At 43.2% G+C, this 23,349-nt stretch overlaps 2 protein-coding genes across 3 annotated transcripts in view; one reads left to right on the forward strand and one right to left on the reverse strand.

The window, feature by feature from the left end:
* SLC35F2 (solute carrier family 35 member F2) overlaps nucleotides 1–19,794 on the reverse strand; it is a 101,466-nt gene extending 81,672 nt beyond the window's left edge. The window contains exons 1-2 of one of the 2 annotated variants that reach the window (XM_042907342.1): nucleotides 19,735–19,794; nucleotides 6,625–6,963 (exon numbers count right to left, since the gene is read on the reverse strand). The gene's annotated coding sequence lies outside the window, so the exon portion shown is untranslated. Of the gene's footprint in view, nucleotides 1–6,624; nucleotides 6,964–19,411 lie in introns of both variants that reach the window. The other variant, XM_042907341.1, reaches the window with a different exon arrangement.
* A 193-nt stretch (nucleotides 19,795–19,987) lies between these two features.
* Nucleotides 19,988–23,349, forward strand: part of RAB39A (RAB39A, member RAS oncogene family) — a 30,180-nt gene continuing 26,818 nt past the window's right edge. Inside the window, 1 exon segment of the mRNA XM_042907346.1 lies at nucleotides 19,988–20,359. Within this exon segment, the coding sequence (XP_042763280.1) occupies nucleotides 20,133–20,359 (227 nt within the window). The 5' untranslated portion in view covers nucleotides 19,988–20,132.

Genomic DNA, 23,349 nt, shown 5'->3' on the forward strand with positions numbered 1-23,349 from the left:
CCCCGTTTTGGGTTTAATGTATATGGTCCTTGGGCTCAAAACATTAATATATATATTAATGTGTATATGTGTCCTTGGCATCAAGAAATTAGCAATATATAGGGGAAATAAAGCATGTACAATAAAAACTGACAAAGTAAAGTACTATATGTCAAATGCCATAAATTCTAAAGGGATTCAAAATTAGATTAGACAGCACCAGGCTCAATCAGAAACAACTTCAAAAAAACAAAACACCCTTTTTTTCCTGGGCTTTAAATTATGCCTAGGACCTAGGATAGGTGATGAGTAAGAGAGCATTTGGAATCAAGGTAAAAAGTAGAGTATTGCGTCTCAGCATGGAAGAACGAGCAAACAGCCTGGCTGAAAGAGGGGAGTTCATGATATGAAACAGAAGACAAGGAGAGAAATGTAGGTTGGGGTTAAACTAGAAAGGGCCTTGAACTGAGGTCAAGCAGTTTCAGTTCCACTGTAGAGACAGTCCGTAAGAGGCTTTTTGAGCAGTCTAGTACTAAGAAGGCTGCTCCTGTAGAACACATTAGAAATAAAGGGTTGAATGCGGGGAGAGCCATTAGCAGGTCATTACGGCAGCGTGGATTCTGTAGCAGGGTCCAGTGGATCATGAATCGTGGTAATAGGAATAAAGAAGAAGGACCAGAACAAAGGAGGCGTCCTTAGAACCCAGAGAAGTTGGTGATTGCTTAGCAAGAAGAGACAAAAGACCAGACTAAGAAAGGAAGAAGAGAACGGGCTTGATTTTCAAGCTTCAAGGAATAGCTATGTTTTCAGGGGGTCATGTCTGGGCCTGTTTAAAATACATGGAGAAGACTGGTAGAGGGGTGCCTGAGTGGCTCAGTCGTTTGAGCGACTGACTTCAGCTCAGGTCATGATCTCATAGTTCATGGGTTCGAGCCCCACATAGGGCTCTGTGTTGACAGCTCGGAGCCTAGAGCCTGCTTCCAATTCTGTGTCTCCCTCTCTCTCTGCCCTTCTGCTGCTCATGCTCTGTCTCTCTCTGTCTCAAAAATAAATAAACATTAAAAAAAATTTTAAATGAATGAAAATAAACATCAAAAAAGTAAAAAATAAAAGACTGATCACAAGCTACTCAAAAGTAAAAAAAAAAAAAAAAAGTGGAAAAGACTGTTAGAACAAGAGATCTGGAACTCTGGCCTAGCAGTGGCAGCTGGACAAGGAAATGAAACTAAATATCCTGAGGAAGAGAATGCAGGTAGAAAAAAACAGAACCAACCTAGCAAATGCCCTCACTTAGAGGGCCGCCTTTTGTGGAAGCCAAAACATTTAATGTCAGTGCAAGAAACAGACATATGTAATAGGAGTGATGACAATGATTATTATTTTAGAAGTTTATCTCTCAATATTACTCAGGCAAATAATAAGATACAGAAATTTCACTAAAGAATAACGAAAAAGCAAGAATGATACCAACCAAAACTCTTTTTCATGAATTATGCCAAGAGAAATTGTGACAGATCAAGAGGGATAAATGTTGGAATGTTTTCAAATTAAATGCATATTGCTCACTTATGCGAGACGAAGGCTGATGGAGTGTTTGTCTACAAATATGTAAGTGGATGTAAGCACATAAGAAGTGCTTAGTTAATGTTGCTTAATAATTAGTTAAGGACATTCTGACTTCAGATGCTCGCGGGCAATGCAGGAAACCAGACATATAAATCACCAATTAAAATAAAGTAAAATGAAGCCATAATAATAATGCTTATTATTATTATCATTATGTGCTTACCATGTTTTTATTATCCCCACTTTATAGAACAAGAAACCGAGGTCGAGAGAGGTTATACAAATTGCTCAAAGTCACACAGTTAATAGATAATACATTCAAACCCAGATTTGCTGATTCCACAGTCTGGGCCCTTAAACAGATACATCAAGTCTCCAGAGAGGGTTCAATAGTGGTTTCCGTGGAAGGTAGAACGGAGGAGGTTCTTGATGCAAAAGGCAAGAGACAGCACTGAGAGGGTAACGAGATCAGGAATAGTTTCACTGAGTTGAATAAGGCAGCTTCGTAAAAAGTAGAGGTTTGGTAGACAAAGAAACAGAACGTGGCAGGCAAAAGGAAGAAGAATTACAAACACAAGGTGTGACTGGCTCACCGAGGGCACATGAAGATGTGGTAAAAGGCAAGGTCAGAAAGGTCAGCAGGAACATGCCTTCAAGAGCTCGATGCCTCCTGAAGCCTTGTGACACCAGGAAGCTTAGGAAAGTCCTGACTGTTGAGACATTAATGTGTGTGATGGATAGGACAGGGCAGAAATGCTAGTAAGGAGGTAAGTGTCATAGTCCGGGCAAAGCTAATAGGGAGCCTAAACTAGGGATGGAAAGGAGGGAACAGAGCGTGAACATATTTAGAAAGTACAGTCTATAAAGTTGAGTGCTGATAGGACTTCCGTGTGAAGGGGAAGGGGGACTCGAGGCTAACTTCCGGCTTCTGACTACTGCAAGGCACAAAAGATTTTTTTTTTCCTCTTGAAGACTCTAGGGAGAGGAGCAAGTCTGACACGGGAAATAATGAAATAATGAATTCTACGTTGGACTTTTGTGTTCGGAATGCCTCTAAGACATCCAGATGGAGATGTATAGAGAACATACAGTAAAAATTTGTGTCTGTCACTCGGAAGTGATTTGTTACTACCCACTGATATCGAACTGATGTAGCCCTTCCAAATGTGCAATATTCTTCTGTTAATTCAGAAAGCAACCTTTTATGTGTGGAAATACAAAGGTATGGGTTTAATAACACACACCGGTGAGCATAATCCTACTACTGGTCAACAACAGATCCCGGATGTGAGAGCAGGTCGGTCAACTTTGGATCTGTCCATTAGACTGTACTGCCTCCATGTGCATCCAAGTTGCAATAGCAGAAGGAAAGTATACCACTTCATTGTTTTAGGAAAGATTATACACATTCAAATACTTGGAAGGCAAAAGTAATCCAATGAGACAGATTCTTAGTCTATGTAACCTTTCGGGAAACCTGTTGGGAGCTCTGCCATAGTCTGGTATTTCCCAGAATAAAGCCTTAACACAATAATAATTTCTATATGACCTACAAAAGAATTCTTCAGTAATCTGAAAGGATTTTTATTCTTAGCTTTATTAAGTTACCAAGAAGTAATGGACCAATTAGAAATAAGGGCTAGAAGTAAAATGTAATAACTTGCTATACTATCTTCCTGTGATCTTCAGCCAAAAGCACTAAAGGTCAGAATGTATGTCTAGTATTAATAAAAAACCAAAGCATTGTTAAGCACGATAGTGAGCATACTCTGAAGATTTAGGAAAAGACAATAAAAAATGATTTTTCTAGCCTGGGGGTGGGGAGTAGACTCACACAAGTTCTATAAAATATGGTTAGCACTTACCCATGCAAACAAAGGAAGAAATTCCTCTTTCTTCAAAAACAGATACCATAGAACTCCAAAAGAGGAGAACAATTATGGCGGGGGGGGGGGGGGAAGAATTAATTAAAAGAATACAATGATCTGGGGATTTAAAACTCAGATTTACTTATGTGCTGAGACTTTTGAAAAGGAGGAAAAGGCTATGCACGTTTTAAGTGAGGCAGTAGTAGAATTTGAACTCAAGACTGAAAGCTACCTCTGTCTTCAAATTCCATGCTGCCAATCACCCTGTCTTCTGCCTTTTAAGAGAGAAGGTTAGATATTATCTTCCCAAACCCCAAGTCAACATGTCTAAAATCCTCTCATCAACCATCACCTGGAGAAGAGTTTGTCTTCCTTAAAAGCATAATCCTAAGTGAGAGGAAATCTACAGTATGGGTCACCCACCTTGTCATTATTAATTGAATAATTAAATATTGAGTGTTTAATCTGTGCTGGGCAAGATTCTAGCAATTGCATATAGACAGTATGGAAGATGGGTTGGGGAAGGACATGAATGAATAAATGAATGGATGAATAATATAGGAAGAGTATCAGAGAGTTGCAAGTGCTCATGATAGGAGGGAAGGAATGGTAGAACAGAAATAGGTAATAACGTTAAATTTAAATCAGAAGAACTAAGGGCTAGCTTAGCTTTGCCACAAACTAGTGTTTGGACCTTGGGCACAGCACCTCACTCCCCTGGATCTTCATGCCTCACACATCAAATGAAAGTCATTTTAAAATATAGTGCATTGAACATGTGTGTTTATCTTTGTTCCTTTCCAAAACCCCAGGGAGTGATATAGTCAACAGATGAACTAAAAACAAAACAAAACAAAAAAGGAAGACGTAAACCCACAAGGACAAAAGAGAAGGAAAGTCGACAGCAGTCAGCAGATAAGAGTGTCAACCAAATTTCCGAAGATGAAAGTAGTGGAACCGTTGGTAGCTGACTTAGCAGAATTAAGGAAGCTGAACCCTTGTGTGGAAAGTCAGAAGCCGAAACAAGCCACTAAACAGAATAAAATGAAGTCAGAGAAAAAAGACCAAGCTGGGACTGAAATAAAGCTTTAAAGATAATAATATCACCAGAGAGATAATACAATGATGAATCTACAAAACAAGAACAGTATGCTATAAGAAGAAAATAATCAGAAAGCATCAACAACCACAAAAACTTTTTGGAAATTAAAGGTTGGTAGGAAAAATTTTAAATTCATCAGAAAGATTGAAAGATAAAGTTGAGGGAATCTACTAAGAAGTGAAACCAAGATGCAAAAAGATGGGGAAAGGGAGATAATAAGAAAATCAGAAGATATATCCAAAATCAAAAGATACGTCCAACTTTTGAGGCATTTCGGGAAGAGGAGGAAGGCATTTTAGGAAGAGAATCAAGGAATGAAGAAAAGGAAATTCTCGAATTGAAAACAAATACCAAAAATATCCTGTTATGGAAAAGCAAGAGTATCCATATGAAGGAATCCACAGCAAAAGAGAAAGTCACATCGCTGTAACATTTTATAAAACCACACATAAAGAAAGGATCTGAAAAGTGGATCAGAGGGGGAAAAAGCCAGTCGTTTCCGCACAAACATGTAGGAATCAAAATGGCAATGGACTTCTTAACCACAACCCTGGAACCCAGGAGAAAATACCAAAATGTCTTCAAAATTCTAATGGAAAATGATTTCCAACCATTAAACACTAGGGCAAACTGTTAGGTAAATAGGAAGATAAAGACATTTTAGACATGAAATTTCTCAAAAAATTCTGGCTATGCATCCTTTTTTGGGAAGCTGCTGGCGAATGTAATCCACCAAGTCAAAAAGTGTATCAAGTGAGAAAGAGCCATGGTGGAGCAGGTGCAGCGGATTGGCTCACTGAGTGTCCTAATCTCATGTGCCTCTCTGGTTGTGTAGCGGATGGAAAGCTAAAATCACATTCACCCGTGTCTCTGGAAGACTTCAGTTTTATCAATCACTTGCATGTTCAGACACGTGAATTCAGGACTGAGTCAAGGAGACACTGGGTATGTAACACGCGTGGCATCTGGGGCGCCTGGGTGGCTCAGTCGGTTGAGCGTCCGACTTCGGCTCGGGTCATGATCTCACAGTTTGTGAGTTCGAGCCCCGAGTCCGGCTCTGTGCTGACAGCTCAGAGCCTGGAGCCTGTTTCCGATTCTGTGTCTCCCTCTCTCTCTCTGACCCTCCCCCATTCATGCTCTGTCTCTCTCAAAAATAAATAAACTTTTAAAAAATACATAACACGTATGGCACCTTTTTTTGCTGCTGTGGATATATCGAGTGTAAAATGGCTCTGGAGCCAGCAGATTAGCGGCAGCCACCCTGGTCCCTGTATCCAAGTTGGGAGGGGATGGTCCTGGAGTCAATCGCTGATTCCTCCTCCCTCCCCCAGCATCTTGATTAGAGCAGACATGGCAGCTCCAGGAGCCAGTGTTATTCTAGGAGTCGTCGTCGCTGGCGTCCCCACCTACGGCCCGGCCCTCCAGCCCTGTCCGCAGTTTCCACCACTGAATTCCTGCACTAAATACTTTTCTACTTAAAACAGCTCGGCTGGTTTTTGTGATCTATCTGTACCTGAAAGGATTGTACGCAATAAATATTCAAGGATAGGAATCTGGGATTGTGTGGCCTGGATTTTCGGGAAGGAGTGGGGAGCTGTGACAGTTAGAAGGTGAGATGTTGATAGACCATGCCACCCAGTAGCGTGTTACTTGAATTAGCACCTGTGTGCAGTGAAGCGTGCCTTCTGTAGGCTTTGGTGGGATGCGTAGCGAAGGTCACAGCACGGGGTGCTGCACAATACAAGGGCTGAGAGGCCCTTTTTTGCTCCCTTGGGTCCCTTACAGCCACTCTGGGGCACCCTTTGTCTCCCAGCTCCAGGTAAAAAGTCACACCAGTTAGTTTCAGGGCGTCCTTAGATAATAAAATGTCCACTTATTCTCTTCAGGCCACACAACACACAGTCAATTCGAGGATAGTCTCCAATCCCTGACCCCCAACTCTGGCCTGTTGCAGCCAGAAGCCTGCTCTTGGGGAGGAGGAGGAAGACAGCGACCGCTCTCCACCCCACCTAGTGCTTCCCCTCCCTCATGTTGCCAACCCTGGGTTTTGGCCGTTCCAGGGTCAGAGGACATGGAAAAGAAAGGAAAGGAAAGCAGAAGAATTCATACCTAACGGGCACTGTGGTGGCGATGTGGCCATCATGCTCTCCGGTCTCAGAGAAGAGTTTAAACCAGCTTTTTTTTTTTTTTTTTTTTTTTTTTTTTAAAAAAACCTGGGCAGCTTGGCAGACTTCGTGCAGTCTTCACAAATCCCACATCACTAGAAAGCTTTCGGCTGCGAGTCCCTTGACGTGGGCGCAAGCCTCTGTCTTCTGACCGGTGCTGGCTGCCCCTTCCGCAGTCCGCAGGCATCCAGTGGTGCACCCGCAGCAGGGGACACGGGGACATTTCCACGCTGGCTTCTCACAGGCACGATTCCTTGTGGTCCACAGAAGACACTTACTCATCCTTCCTCCCAACAAAGTAGAGAAATCAGGTTAGTTCCAACACATCAAGACCTCTGCTTTGATCCTCCAGCCCCTCCCTCTTTAGATTTCTCAGGTGTAGTTAAAACACGTTCCCCAACTGGGGTGCCTGGGTGGCTTAGTAGGTTAAGCTTCCGACTTGGGCTCAGGTCATAGTCTCATGGCTTGTGAGTTGAGCCCCACGTCAGGCTCTGTGCTGACAGCTCACAGCCTGGATCCTGCTTTGGATTCTGTGTCTCCCTCTCTCTCTGCCCCTCCCTCATTCACACTCTGTCTCCGTCTCTCAAAAATGAATAAGCATTAATTAAACACACACACACACACACACACACACACACACACACACACATTCCCCAACTGCTGGGAGCACATATTGAACTCTGTGAGTGGTCCTGTTGAGGCTCTTTCCCCGGACTGGAGGTGAGGCAGGCATCCTTGGGGAGGGGAGGAGAAGCTCACAGCACATCACCAGCTCTCTGCAAAACTCATGTCTCATCACCCACAACCCGTGACTTTACACTCTCCACATAGACAGGGCTATAGGAGTTTTGGGGGGGGGGGGCGTCTCTTGAAATTTTTGCACCTTGGCCTGAAGATGCTTTGGAAGCTGTTCTCTGTTGCATAGGGGATTTAGCTGAAACTGCCACTATATATTGTTAGGCTCTGACAAAAATTAAACTTAAGACGATGGGCTTTCACTAGACTGGATAATCTTTCAGGTCTCTTCCAGCTCTAACGATGGCATGTGTGGAGGTGGTGGGAAGTGTATTTGAAGAGCAGAGCCCAATGCTGGTGGTCATGGATGGAGATGAAGAAGAAAAGCGTGCACGTGTGTATGGCAGGATGTGGTTGGGGGCACAGGTAGCAGGTGGCCACATAATATTTAGTCCCTATTGACCCCCCCTGAAAGCCTTGGAAAACAAGGCTGAAATCATGACCATCCAAGCTGTCAAAGAACTACTGGCCAGACACCATCATCTGAAGAGAACCATAGACGGTGGTTTAGGAAACGAAAAACCTTTTTTCTTTTTCTTCTTGAGATCTTTAGGATGCTGAGGAAATTCTGTTCAATATATTTAACTAAGGGAGGATCATAACAATGACTCTTACACCACATTAGATCTCAGGGCACCTAGCTGGCTCAGTCGGTGGAGTGTGTGACTCTTGATCTCAGGGCTGTAAGTTCGAGCCCTACACTCGGTGTAGAGATTACTTAAAAATAAAATCTTCAAAACACACACACAAAATTCACTAGGTCTCTGTGTATTTAACAAAAATAAATGGGCACTCTTTTGCAGCAACTCCGTGGAAGCATAAGTGAAGAATGCAGGCTACATTTCAGGCTGCCTATTCTAATGAAATGTTGCCTGACAGAAAATGTAGTAAAAGCTACATCCTTTCTTAAGGAATAAAAAGAGCCCAAGCATTTGGCTCTGATCAGGTGAATAGGTCCCAAACACTCTTTGGTGGACTTCCAATGAGAAAAAATGGCATCTGAGAAGGTTTAGAATTGGAAGAGAGCCAATTTTTTCTTTTTGCTCTGCCTCAATAATATTGATTTCTGAGCATTTGTGTAGAGAAAATTTTCTAAATGCTTTAGGTCTGGAATTAGAGGAAAATTTGCTTCTACGTTCTCAGTTTAGAGATTCCAAGAACATTGCTTTCTTTAATGATCTTGAAATTCACTGTGATGATTTATACCCTAACGTTTGAGTCATTTAATTTCCAGTGATGGGAAAAGTGAGGTAAGGGAAAACTAAAGTGATCGATCATCAGGTTAGTCACCCTCAGCAAAACTGTCAATTTGATAGGTAAAAACTGCATATCATTGATTTAATTTTCATCTCTTTGATTACTAGTGAAGTTGGGCATTTTTTTCAGTGCTTAATGGCCATTTATATTTCTTCATTTGTGAATAACCTGTTCACTGGTAGAAATGGCCTTTTGATAAAACAGATAGCAATTTCCACTGGAATAAAGATAAACTATGTTCCAGCCCCTCTGTTTTTTAGTTTGTACCTTATGATACTGCTCTTCGGCCAGTAGATTACAAGTCCCTAGACATAAGACAAAACAAACAAAAAACTAACCATCTTAAATGTGAATCACTTTTAAATGTTTCTATTATAACTACTCTGCTCTCTATTTTCAGACAAGAAATGCTTCTAAAAAGTCAACTGTTTTAACAATAAATTCTTACCCGTGAAAGACAGATACCAATGTTTAACTTGCTTGTCAATTATAAACTTTTACAACTCATTGAGTTGCTGACATGTATCTTCATTGTGAACGGTTGAGACAGACATGTAGTTTCATCTGATGTAAAAATTTTCCAGGTTAAGTCCCTAAAGTCATGCTTCCTTATATTGAACTTTGGGGTCCTAAAGACCCTTGCATCTTTGTGCTAGAATGAATTCCAAACTGCTGCCTGAGGAGAATCTAGGCCATACCCAAAAGTATTGACCTAACTCCATGCCCTTCCAGACTTTTCTGCCCTCAAAAGAAGCTGTCAATCCTATCCCCAGCCCAGATCACTATTAATATTTATGACTCTACCTTGAACTACACCCCAGGTACCTGGCATTAAGAATGACCTTGAACTCACAATACTTATCCAAAGTCAGACAAATAATATTTCTGGAAGAATGACTGAATGGGCTATTCCCTGAGCTCATACTAAGATCTATCCCTAGGAAAGACCGAACCAGAAGAGAAGTGGACCTCAGCTTCCGACAATCCTGTTACTGCTAACTTAAACTCTGACATGATGTTGGCCTACGCCAAGGGGCATTTATATGAAGCCATCAAACTCACCGGCCTCTCACTTTCTTGACTGCCTCCTCTTTATGGACAGTTTTCATCTATACCACCTGAGGTACCTACTCTCCAGAGTCGCATCATAAATATCATCACCAGAAACGGTTCCGCTTACTTCCTAACTCACAAATCTCATACCTCAATCTCTCTGCTGCCCATCCAGGTTCTGTACCCAAGTAGTGCACTGCCACATGCATCACCTCATTAAGAGCACCTACCCATGGGGCGCCTGGGTGGCTCAGTCGGTTAAGCGTCCGACTTCGGCTCAGGTCATGATCTCACGGTCCGTGAGTTCGAGCCCCGCGTCGGGCTCTGTGCTGACAGCTCAGAGCCTGGAGCCTGCTTCAGATTCTGTGTCTCCCTCTCTCTCTGACCCTCTCCCGTTCATGCTCTGTCTCTCTCTGTCTCAAAAATAAATAAACATTAAAAAAAAAATTAAAAAAAAAAAAAAAAGAGCACCTACCCAAGGACTCAGTCTATCGAAGTTTTCTTGTCCTCATTTTCTTCCTTATTCACCTTAGGTACCGCGGCCTGAAGTTACAAGCACACGTGCAATTTAAAAATCCAAGGGTATAACTTGCTTTAGCTACAGCTTGATGCTAGGGATCAAACGACGTCAAAAGAACTCAGTTTCTCTTCTGGGTTTAAGAGCTGTGCTTCCTCTATGTTGGTAGAGCCTGGGTCCCTACCTTTGTAAAGCCGCCCTGTTGACCCTAGACAGTGCAACTTCATGCTTCTCTTACACGAAGGAGAAATAAATTTCCCTCATATGTAAGTCATTGTTATTTTGTTGTTTCTGTCACTCACGGCCTAATCTAATGCTAACGCTACAGATGCAAAGTATATGGTGTTGAGCTAGACCGTGGCATTTCAGGAGCCACATATAGCATAATAATGTAAAAGCGAACAGAAAATAGAAGATGAAGGAAAACCCCATGGTACCAAAGCATATCTTTTATGTCATTCTAGTAAGTTTAGACATTATTCTTTAAGCGTTGTGTATATGTATATACATGGGATATTTGAAATAGTTTTAGCTAGGTGTAATATGATTATTCTAACCATTAGAAAGATTCTTGAAGATCTTTGGGAGTTGGACAAAACCAGAGGAATTGAGCTTATGACAATTCTGGTAAGAGATGTTAAGTGTCAAAATCAGGGCAACAGTACCGGGAAAGACAAAGTATAGACAGATTTGAAAGATACATACAAAATGGAATTGACCAGAATTTAGTCAACCTGAATGACTTCTGAAGCAAGAGAGACAGACAGGCACTGTTACAAGACTACAACCAACTGATATAAGAAGTCCACCATGGGCATTCCAGAGGGACGACGTGACAAATTCAGCTACGCATTCTGGGAGATTTTTCATTCACCACTCACATATGTATTTCTCACAAAAGTCCTGAGACTCAGATGCATGTTGTGTCTGAAAGGATGTGCATACTTTCCTGGAGTACACACGTATTTGAATCACTCTTATATGTCAGCTATCATTTGGATCAGTTCTTCCTATTTTAGCGGGCAAGTATTTTCAGCCTACTGCTTCGAGCATGCAAACGAACTATAACTTTATCTTCCTACAATTCAGCTTCGTCTTTGAGTCTCCGTTCTATTGAATGACCTAATGTAGTTATTTTTCCCCCCAACCACTGCAGGTTTAAACTCTGTCGATTCAGGCTTTTTTCTCCCTCCCCATGTTTATTGAGGTCGTTTAAATTCCTGAATGTTTATATAAGCTCACTGTATCGGAGATGGGGAGTGGAACTGGACATTGGTCCAACTGAGAAATGGCAAAAGCCTTCACAATGCAATGGCTATAGAGTTGTATCTTCTAAGTACAGAGGGGTATACAGAGGAAATTCTACCATCCACATGCCTCTTGTGGGGCAAACATAACAAAATAAAAACAATGCCTACACAAGTTAGAAAATTTTTGTTTGTTTGTTTGTTTGTTTGTTTGTTTAGAGACAAAGAGAGAGTGCGCACAAGAGGCAGAGAGAGAGGGAGAGAGAGAATCTCAAGCAGGCTCTATGCTCAGCACAGAGCCCAATGTGGGGCTCAATCCCATGACCCTGGGATCATGACCCGAGCTGAAATCAAGAGTCAGATGCTCAACCGACTGAACCACCCAGGCATCCTGAAAATTAGTATATTTTTAAAGTGTAAATTGACTTCTGATTCACTTTGGATGAACCGCCCTATTCAGAAAAGAATTGTGGAGATCATAGTTTTTTAGAGTATTGAGAATGGCATGCATACACATTTCAAACTGACTTCTAATTTTATGCAATTATTTCAGTCCACACTATTCATACACTCTGGAAAACTCTATTTGTCTCAAAAGGTCCTATAAGATGGTTAAGTGAGGCTAGCTAATCGGTACAAATGAGAACTTTAGTTCCAGTGTGATCAGCTCCTGATTTTGAGGATCAGGTATTGAGGGTAGTGAGGATATTAATCACTTCATATGGAGCCCTCAGTCATCCATCTCATGACTCCCCGTAGAACCACTTGGAGAACAGCTAGTTTCAACACCAAATTTATTATCAAAATCAATCAGTGGTAGGAAAAGATTACAAAACACTCCATTTACAAATACAAAATTCTAACTGGTAAAACTCTTTCTCTATTCTCCATACCCAGAAACATTTTTCTTTAATTCCCATCCAAAGTCTTCAGTCTTTGTATCTGAAATTAAATGTCACTACCTTTTCAATTGAAAGATCCCTTATCGGGAAACCTGGCTGGCTCAGTCCGGTAGAGCATGCAACTCTTGATCTTGGGGTTTTAAGTTCAAAGCCCATGTTGGTGTACAGATTACTAAACATAAAATCTTGGGAAAAAAAACCCTTATCAGTTACCCTGATTTTGTCTTCTGGAGGGAAACTTGCGGAAACTTTAAATGTATTCAACAAATATTTGTTTACTGCCTGTGATAATCCAGGTGATGTGGTAGGCACTGGAGTACCACTGTGAATAAAACAGACCAAAACACAAATCCTTGTCTTGATGCAGCTTACATTCTCTTGGGGGGTGCAAACAATAAACAAAATAATAAGTAAAATGCATATTATGTTATATGGTAGTAAGTGCTAAGGAGAAAGATAAAGGAGACAAGGGGGTAGAGGGGCAGTTTTAAATATAGTCAAATGAAGACACTCGAGTGGAGCTTGGATGAGGTGAGAGAGCAGGTTATGCAAAGACAGAAGGAAAGAGCTCTTCCAGAGGGAAGGGCAAGTACAAAGGCTCTGAGGTGGCAGCCTGCCTCTCCTGTTTGAGGAACATCAAGGAAGCCAGTCTGGGGCACCTGGCTGGCTCAGTCAGTAGGGCATGCAACTCTGGATCTCAGGGTTGTGAGTTCGAACCTCACACCAGGAGTAGAGATTACTTAAAAATAAAATCCTAAAAAAAAAAAAAAAAAAAAAAAAAAAAGGAAGCCAGTATGTTGTGAAGGTATTAAAGAGGAAGGTGAAGGGGTGCCTGGGTGGCTCGGTCGGTTAAGCGTCCGACTTCGGCTCAAGTCATGATCTCGTGGTCCGTGAGTTCAAGCCCCGCGTCGGGCTCTGTGCGGACAGCTCAGAGCCTGGAGCCTGTTTCAGATTCTGTGTCTCCCTCTCTCTCTGCCCCTCCCCTGTTCATGTTCTGTCTCTCTGTCTCAAAAATAAATAAACGTTGGGGCGCCTGGGTGGCTCAGTTGGTTAAGCGGCCAACTTCGGCTCAGGTCATGATCTCACAGTCCGTGAGTTCGAGCCCCGCGTCGGGCTCTGTGCTGACAGCTCAGAGCCTGGAGCCTGTTTCGGATTCTGTGTCTCCCTCTCTCTGACCCTCCCCCGTTCATGCTCTGTCTCTCTCTGTCTCAAAAATAAAAACGTTAAAAAAAAAAAAATTAAAAAAAATAAAATAAAATAAATAAATAAACGTTTAAAAAAAAATTTTAAAAAAAAAAGAGGAAGGTGAAGATGAGAAGATGAGGCCCAAGAGGTAATGAGAGACCAAGGCAAGGAATTTGACTTTTGCAGTGACATCAGAACCAATTAGAAGTTCTGGAGCATAGCAGTGACGAGATCTGACTTACATCTTGCAGGGTGGTAGCTTCCAGGTTGAAAATAGCAATAGTAACGGCAGGGCAAGACCTAATTAGATACTATTCCAGTAATCCAGGCTACAGATGACGGCAACTTGGAACATGGTGGCAGAGGTGGAAGTGCTGAGAAATGACTAGAATCTAGACATATTTTGAATACACACCCTATAGAATTCGCTGAGGGGATACTTATGGAGAGATGAGAAAGAGTGGAATCAAGAACGAGATGTCTGTCCAAAGAAGACACACAGATGGCTAAAAGACCCATGAAAACATGCTCAATATCACTCATCGTCGGCGAAATGCAAATCAGAACCACAATGAGCACCACCTCACACCTTTCAGAACGGCTGAGATTAACAACACAGGAAAGAACAGATGTTGGCGCGGACGTGGAGAAAGGGGAACGCGCTTGCACTGCTGGTGGGAGTGCAAACTGGTGGAGCCACTGTGGAAAACAGCATGAGGTTCCTCAAAAAGTTAAAAACAGAACTACCCTAAGATTCAGCAATTGCACTACGAGGTATTTACCCAAAGGACACAATAATACTGATTCAAAGGGATACAGGCACCCTGATGTTTATAGCAGCATTATCAACAATAGCCAAACTATGGATTCAGCCCAAGTGTCCACTGACTGATGAATGGATAAGGAAGAGGTGATACACACACACAGACATTCACACAGACACACACACGCACACACACACACACACACACACACACTGGAATATTACTCAGCCATAAAAAAAAGAATGAAATCTTGCCATTTGCAATGACATGGATGGAGCTAGAAAGTATTATGCTAAGTGAAGTAAGGCAGTCAGAGAAAGACAAATACCATATGGTTTCGCTCATACATGGAATTATGGCTCAGCTGGTTGAGCATCCGACTTTGGCTCAGGTCATGATCTCATGGTTTGTGAGTTGGAGCCCCACATCGGGCTCTCTGCTGTTACCACAAAGCCTGCTTTGGATCCTCTGTTACCCTTTCTCTCTGCACTTCCACTGCTTGTGCTCTCTCTCTCTAAAATAAATAAACACTAAAAAAAATTTTTTTAATCTGTCCTATGTGCCTTATTTTCTTTTTTTTTCTTTTTTTTTTTTTTAACGTTTATTTATTTTTTAGAGAGAGACAGAGCATGAACGGGGGAGGGTCAGAGAGAGAGGGAGACACAGAATCCGAAACAGGCTCCAGGCTCCGAGCGGTCAGCACAGAGCCTGACGCGGGGCTCGAACTCACGGACCGCGAGATCATGACCCAAGCCGAAGTTGGCCGCCCAACCGACTGAGCCACCCAGGCGCCCCTATGTGCCTTATTTTCTAAGCTTAAACTTCCAGAAATACAAATACAACATTTCTAATTAAAATATTAAATTATTTGTACCAGCATGCATAATCCAAATATACTTAAAATTACTCATGGATTATTCAAAGGCAGATACTAAAGTTTGCCTTTGAATAATTATTAATCTATATTATATCTATATAGTATATTAATATATAATATTAACCTATACTAATCATAGTATTAATCATAAACTTAATTAATTTTAGTTCATTATGAAGCTCATCAGGTTATGTGCAGACTGCATATATATAGAAGTTCAGGGACATAGAGAATTTTGCTTAACAGTTCATTTCCACTCAGTGAGCATTTATAGAGCACCACTATGCACCAGCTGTGTGTGTGCTGGGGAAATAACAATGAGTTAATCATTGCATCTGGCCTTGAGGAACTTACAGTCTACCAGACCGTCAAACCAATAGCCATAATTCAAAATGAAATACATTATAGAAGATATGAGATATCACAGAAGTACAGAGTACTCTTTGCTTAACTGTTGTAGAAACACAGAGAGTGAAAAATAAGTTCTCCTTGGGGATATAAATGGTTTAGAAAGATTACAAAGCAGACATAATATTTGTTCTGGGCCTTGAAAGAGAAACAGAAATTTGCTGACCAGTTGGAGGGTGAAAGGGATATAATGAGAGGATGCAATGGCATGGGGGAAAAAGGTGTAGCATGAATAGCATGTCACGTATAGAAGTCAGTGACTGGATCACAGATGCCACATTATGATTGGAGGTATATCACACAATTAGGTATTCAGACTTCATCTTAGGGTGAATGAGTCATCAAAAGTGTTCAATGCCATAATTCTAGATGCAATGCAGAACTAAATGGGAGTCTGCCATGGACTGAATTATACCCCTCAAAAGAGACACAAAGAAGTCCTAACCTCCAGGACTTCAGAACGTGCCTTATTTGGAAACAGTCTTGGCCCATGATCAAGTTAAAATGAGGTCATTATGGTGGGCCCTAATCCACTGTGACTGGTGTCTTCATAAAAAGGGGTAAATCTGGACACAGACACACACATACACAGAGGGAAGGCTATGTGAAGAGATACTGGAAAAATGTCATGTTACAATGGAGGGTTGGAATGGGACACCTACATGCCAAAGAATGCCAAAGATTGCCAGCAAAGCACTAGGAGCGAGGCAAGAGGCCTGGAACAGATTCTCCCTCACAGCCCAAAGAAGGAAGAAACCTGGCAACACCTTGTACTTGTAGCCCCCAGAACTATGAGACAACGTTACTTTAAGCCATTCTGTTAGTGGTACTTCGTTACAACAGACCTAGGAAACCAATGCCTAGGAAACCAATGCCTACTGTTCCTGAGCAGTACAGTCCAAAATGATAAGAGACTCAACAAAGACAGTGACAGCGGGGAGTTCAGAAAAGGTCATAAATCTGAAAGATACCACTGATGTAAACATAACAAGGTTTAATGATTGGCTGAGTATGCCAAAGGAGAGAAGGGAGTCTGGCATGGATGAAGTTTTTATTCTATCTTAATCACCTGAATGTTGTGTCTAAACTACCTTACCTTAGATCCTTGTTAGGATCTAAGGATCTCCTTAGATCTCTCCTGAGGCTGGGGACCTTATAAAAAGTCCTATGCCTTTTCTTCTGGCTAACGGTGTCGAATTAAGCTATGCTTCTGACCTCTCATTGAAGCCTTTCTTTGGGCAGGTTTCCCGTTTGCATCCTGTTGGCTTGTAGCTATGTTCTGCTCCATCTACCTAGTTTCTTTAAGATGCTTCACTTGAGCTGCCTATCTTGCTTTCCATTTTAGTTTTGTCCAGGATGCTATGTATTAGATTATCCTTAGCTCTACATTCTGCTGCCTTTAGACCAATTTCATCTCTTCCTGATACAAACACAAACCCCTAGCCCCTAGATTCAGGGGCACAAGCTCTCACTTGTCCAGGGAGCTAGAACAGACACTAAATACACTAAGGAAAAGGAAACATGACAAGAAATCTACATTCACTTTTGGACACTATAGAGGCTGTATTTTTGACACAAAGGGAAGCCACTGACCAATCCTTCTTCCAGAACTGCTAATATGCCATATACCCCATCCAAAGGGATTGGCTTGTTACATCTTCCTGTCTCACTGGCCTTATGTCTTTGATATAAACGCCCGTTCCAAACTGGGCCAACTGGATTGTCTCTGGAGAAAAATGAAAATTGGTCTCCGGATGTGTCTAGATATCTAACATGGAACTTGCAGCAACCATAGTCTTCCAAATGGACTCAGGAGGAGACAAAGCTGGTTCACAGGCAGGTAAGAATTAAGCAGATGTTAGAAGGAAGTAAATATGAGAGAGGCAGACACACATGCTGCCTGTGTTCCTTACAGCTTTCTCTTTCCTAGTTCCAATCCCTTTATGACACCATCTACATTCCTGCTTGTGGATTGTATAAAAATACCTCTGTATCTTTAGGATAAGTGCATTTATCTTTTTATATCACCCTGACTGGAGTTTGTTTCAAAGAATCCTAACCAACACAGATGTGATGAATCTGAAATGTGTATCCAACACTTAAGGACAGAGGTATTCTGGAAATGTGGGTCTCAAGACAGAGTAGCGGTTAAGGAAAGGACATGTGGTTTGGGTATGGGAGTAACTGAAGTCACTGGAGTTGATAAGGTCACCAGAGGTTGTTCAAAGCGATAGAAAAAGGAAGGAGAGGGTAAAGAGAGGAAAAGTGGGTCTCTTAGGAACTTCAATATTTAAGAAATGAATGACAGAAAGAGAAGTCAGTGAATAAGGTTAAAAAATACAGATTAGGAAAGAATGCTTATGTAGAAACCGAGAAACAAAAGTATCTAGATTGAATTTATAGAAAATCCAACCATCAGTGGCTTAAACAGGGGTTAATTGGTTTGTCTCAAACAAGATGTCCAGAGCTGGCACAACAGATCAACAACTCCACGGAGGACTCATGCTCTTCCTCTCTTCCACTAACATCTTTAGCATCTAACCTTCATCTCTCTGGTCACAGGATGGTTGTTTATTCTTCCAGGTAGGAAGGAAAAGCAAAAGAGAAAGAGTGAAGGGCAGTATGGGTGTCAGTCCCTTGTTGGAAAAGCAAAAGGTTTACCAAAAGCCCTACTTAAGTCTCATTGCTCAGATCTCTGTTGTCACGGGGCCATTCCTACCTGGAGGAAGACTAGAAGAGAACTATGGAAAAGAGCTGGGTCAGCCAATCAGCTTTTAACAACAGATTATAGTCCATAACAGCTACAGGGAGGTCAAGAAGAATGATACCTAAAGACAGATGATGAGGAGAGGGTAGAGGATTTGATAGTCAGAAAATCCCTGGCAACCTATCAAAAGCAATTTCAGAGGGGCATCCAGTTGACTCAGTCAGGGGAGCATGTGACTCTTGACCTACAGGTTGCAATTTGAGCCGCACATTGGTGTAGAGAGTGCTTAAAAATAAAATCTTAAAAAAAAATAATTTCAGAGGTACATTAGGTATGGAGAAGGCTGCTGAAGACTCACTGGTGGGTAGGAAATGAGTATAGGTAGTTCTTTCCTAATATTTGAAAAGGAGAATAATGGAGAAGGCAAAAATCTAAAGGAGAAGCATATAATAGAGATGTTTTGTTTGGCTTTAGGACTGTGACTACTTGAGCATGTTTGTATACACTGAGGAATAGAAACAATTGGAGACAAGGAGGTATGAGGTATAAACAGCAGACAAAAAGATCAACTGTGGGGGGGGGGGGGGGGAGGGAGTCCAAAATCCCCTGGGTGACAGGGAATTAAATGAGATATTGAAAGCGATACCTTTGTCTCCAAAACAAGAAAGGGAGAATGAATAACAATAGTGTAAGTTTGGATGCGGGTGTGAAAAAAAGGTGGACTTATTGAAAACTCTATTTTAGCAAAAATACACTTAGAACCTTGAATTCACTATTATTCAATTTTAAGAAAGGCATGGAGAAGTAGTAAGATCTCATCAGAATTCAGGTGTGCTTGGTTTATCTGGATCCCGGAGCTGACTCTGCCAAGTATAGGATTTTTCCGATTTACAGAACGGAGTCAGGAGAATGGGAGCTTTTATGAGCATCTCAAAATCTCACTTTTTTTTTGTTTGTTTGTTTTGGTCCCTTCTGTATCTCTCGGGGCTGCAAGTCCCCAGAGAGTATGTAGAGGATACCTGGTCTTTTTCTCACTCTTCGTGGTACTGGAAGAAGATACACGGCGGCGGCAGGAGCAATGGCCAAAGCGCTTGCTAGAAGCATCCAGACCTTGCTCTGCAAATTTTTTTCCATTCTGTTCTGAACTCCTTCGCCTTAGCACGCGCGGGAGGCGGCGCTGAGCAAGGCTAGACTGCAGGACGCCGTCGGCAGGCACCTTCAGGGGCGTGGGAAGGGGCAGGGCCTTCGTGGGAAGAAAGGCGCCCCAGAAGTGACCTATTCGCAGAAGCCCACTCTGGCTCTGACAAACCCGCCCCCACGACCGTAAGAAAACGATTCTCACTTTTCATTGGCTGACCCTCGCGGAGGGGAGCCCTTGCTTCGCTTTCATTGGCTGCCGCTGCCGTCACGTCCTCTCGCCACACCCACCTTCCCGGCGGCGCCCAGTGAGCTTTCAGGGAAAGAGATTTACCGAGGGCGGGGACGGGAGTCGCGCGCAGTTAGCCCGGTGCCCCCTCCCGCGCGCCCCGCCCCCTGGCCCGAGGCCCCGCCCCTCGGCCGGCCGGGCCCCGCCCCTCCCTCCAGAGAGGGCGGGGACCAGGCGGCGGCTGCAGTCGCAGGAATATGCTGGAAGCCGGCGGGCGGGCGCCCGGGCGGTGCTGAAGGGACAGTTCCCGCCGCCAAACTTGCCCGGCAGCTGGAGGGCAGGCGGGCGGGGCGGCCCGCGGGGGCACGTGAGCCATGGAGACCATCTGGATCTACCAGTTCCGCCTCATCGTGATCGGGGACTCGACGGTGGGCAAGTCGTGCCTCCTGCACCGCTTCACGCAGGGCCGCTTCCCGGGGCTGCGCTCGCCCGCCTGCGACCCCACGGTCGGCGTGGACTTCTTCTCCCGCCTGCTGGAGATCGAGCCGGGCAAGAGGATCAAGCTGCAGCTGTGGGACACGGCGGGGCAGGAGCGCTTCAGGTAGGGCCGCCGGGACCGCCGCCCCCACCCCTCCACCCCGGGGACCTCGGCGCGTCGGCCGCCCCCTCCCGGCTCGGAGGAGGCTCCGGCCCTGCGCTCTCCAAAGTGCAAACACTCCCTTCTCGCTTCCCCTTTGCCCCTCCTCTTCCAGGGACGACTTCCTCCTCCGCAATTTCTCACTTCTCCCTTTGGCGCCCATTTCCTGCGCCCCCTTTCCCGCCTGAGCCGGGTCGCCCCCCCAACCCCCACCTGGCGGACCCCCTCTGGCTCCGCGATCTGTCTGCCCCTGCCCAACTCTTCGCCACCCCCAACACCACCCTGCTGCCTGCTCCCCAAACTCGGCGCCCCTCGCTGCGCACACCCCGACCCTGCCACCTGCCCCCGCCCCCCCTCCACCCCGAGCTCCCCTTCTGCTCCCCCTGCACGCGGCCCGGGAGAACTGCGGAGTGGGGCTCCCACGTTGGTGGTGGGTCCCCCACCCCCAGCCTGCTGCATGAGCTCACCGGGCCTCGTTCGGAGAGGGAGGGGGATGCTGTAATGGTCCTCAGAAATTCTGGGCCCTGTGACCCGTGGGAACGCGTCTCCGGGAGCTGCTCGGTGCCACCTCGGGGCCGCAGGCACAGCCGAGGGCTCCTGGTGCTGTTTGGTGAGGGTTGAGTTGTGTTTCGAAGTTTGTCATCTGCGGTGGTTTGGTGGGGAGGAGACAGACGCCCTGAGGTTTTGTCACGAACTTTCGCTTTTCTGTTATTTGTCGTGGGCGCTTAACGTTCCAGGGTGGTGCTACATCAGAACGTGCGTTCTCAGTAGAGGAGGAGGGATCCCGCACGAGAGTTTGCAAAGACGGTTGTGTTATGTCACTGAGAACTAGATGTAATCTGCCTGCATTTCCTGGGTGTTTAAGACCGAACTACGTAATAAAGCGTATTTAAATTTCTGAGATTGGAGGACACTTTTTTGGGGGGGGAGGGATTGTTTTGTTCAGTTTTAGAGGAAGGTAGGAAATCTGATACACTGTAGCGTTTGGGCTTTTTTTTTTTTTTTTTTTTTTTTTTTTTAAAGATTGCATTGTCACCTAAAACTCGCTTAAGCAAGCATTTTGCAATCTTCAGCAAGTCCTCCGCTTGTGAAATGCAGTCCTCCAGGAGGGGGCTTCCCAAACATGGCGTCCCGGCCCCAGCCCCAGCCCCCAGCACTTCCCAATGAGATCAGCATACTTCTGTGGGGATGTTCCAGCTTGTAAAGTGCTGCCTTCCATTCCCAGCTACACACTGATCCACACACACGATCCGGGAACTCCCATGCGTGGAGTGGAAAGATGGGAAGGCCAGCCCTTCAGAGAGATGGTAAAGGTTACTGTTCAAGGTTCGAATTGTACAGTCCCTAGAAGTCCATGAGGAAACTTGTTTTTCCTTCTCAAGAAGCCTCTTTTAGTTAAATAGGGTTTCAAACTTCTGATTCCTCATCTGTAAAATGGGGTTATTGCGATCTCTAAGATTCCTTCCTCTTTCACCATTGTAAGATGGTTTGCAGATTCCATCACCTGTGATCTCAGAGATGAAATTTAAGATATTTTGTGGTCCTCCCCCCCCAAAAAAGGCATTTACTAATAACTCTTGCTCTACCCTCTAAAATGAATCTAATAAAAACATACTCTTTATACCTTAAACTTTTAGAAACTAGTGAGTTGCAACTACAAGAAACATAAGTAGTGAAGTCTTATTGTATCTAATTATTTCCTAAGAAGTAATTCCTCACCTTATTGACAACAAAGTAAAGGATAATTAATTTGTTAGACTTTAAAGTCCTTTCTGCTAAGTAGATCATTGTTTTTTAATGCCTTTGAGCAGATGTAAATAGCAATTTGTTTTATATACATTATTAAAACCAGACGGTACCTCTCCCATAATAATACAAGGACATTTAGGGAATGTTTACTGACAATGAGTCATGCTTTATTTTGTCTGGCTCTTTACCAAAGACGTATTCATAAATACATACATATTTCAATAGCTACCTTCCAATACTGCTTTCTGTAGTTTAGCAGAATATTTCAACATGAAATTGCATTTGAAACAATCATTGTTAAACCACTCTGTGTCTTTTCAGAAGAAAATAGGTACTTTTTTGAGTAATAGATACATTTTATTTCATAGAAAGTCACTATAGTTCATGAAGGTATTAGTCATATCATTAGGAATTCATAGGGAATTTTATATTTGAGGGTTTATTGTTGATTGTACATAAACGAGCAGAAAGGAACCTACTTTAGACAACTCAGAGTATAGTTTGAAAGCATTAAAAAAACAGAACAAAATAGTGAGGCAATAACTATGACCCTACCTAATCTTCATTTTCTTCCCCACCCCAGCTTTACTGAGATGTAATTGACAAATATTAAGCCTTAACTTTGAATGTTCAGATTAACACATGCTAGAAGACAATAATTACTTTCAAAAAGAAGAAACAAAATCAAAGTGAAAAAGGTTTACAAAAATAATGTCTATGTGAGCATACCGTAAATTATAATATAACACTCAAATGTTTTTGTTATTAACCCTGTGTTAGTGAGGGTAAATGTCAAATTCCTGCATTAAGGCAAGTCAGAATTACAGTGCCTTCATTAAAGATAAAAGTTTATTTCTCTTTGTGTGACAGTTTCATCAAGGTAAGTGGTCCGTGTTGGTGGAGTAACTCTGCTCTAAGCCATCATTCTGGTACCTTCTTATTTTTCTGCCACCACTGAGACATCATCATCTTCTTCACGAACACTGTGTTCCCGCACAGGGGAATGGAAATGGAGAGTGTTCCTTTGGAAATAGAGCAAGCAATGTTCCTTTTAAGCAAGGGAGACCAATGTGGTACAGATCCCTTCAGCTCTAAGTTCACTGAGGAGGAAGGAGTTAAAAGGCCACAGGTAGATGAGCTACCGTGTGCCCATGAAGAAGGGAATGTGGACCTAGCATGGTGGGCTTTCCAGGGAAACTAGCAAT

Source organism: Panthera leo, chromosome D1, assembly GCF_018350215.1.
Source record: "Panthera leo isolate Ple1 chromosome D1, P.leo_Ple1_pat1.1, whole genome shotgun sequence".
NCBI lineage: Eukaryota > Metazoa > Chordata > Mammalia > Carnivora > Felidae > Panthera > Panthera leo.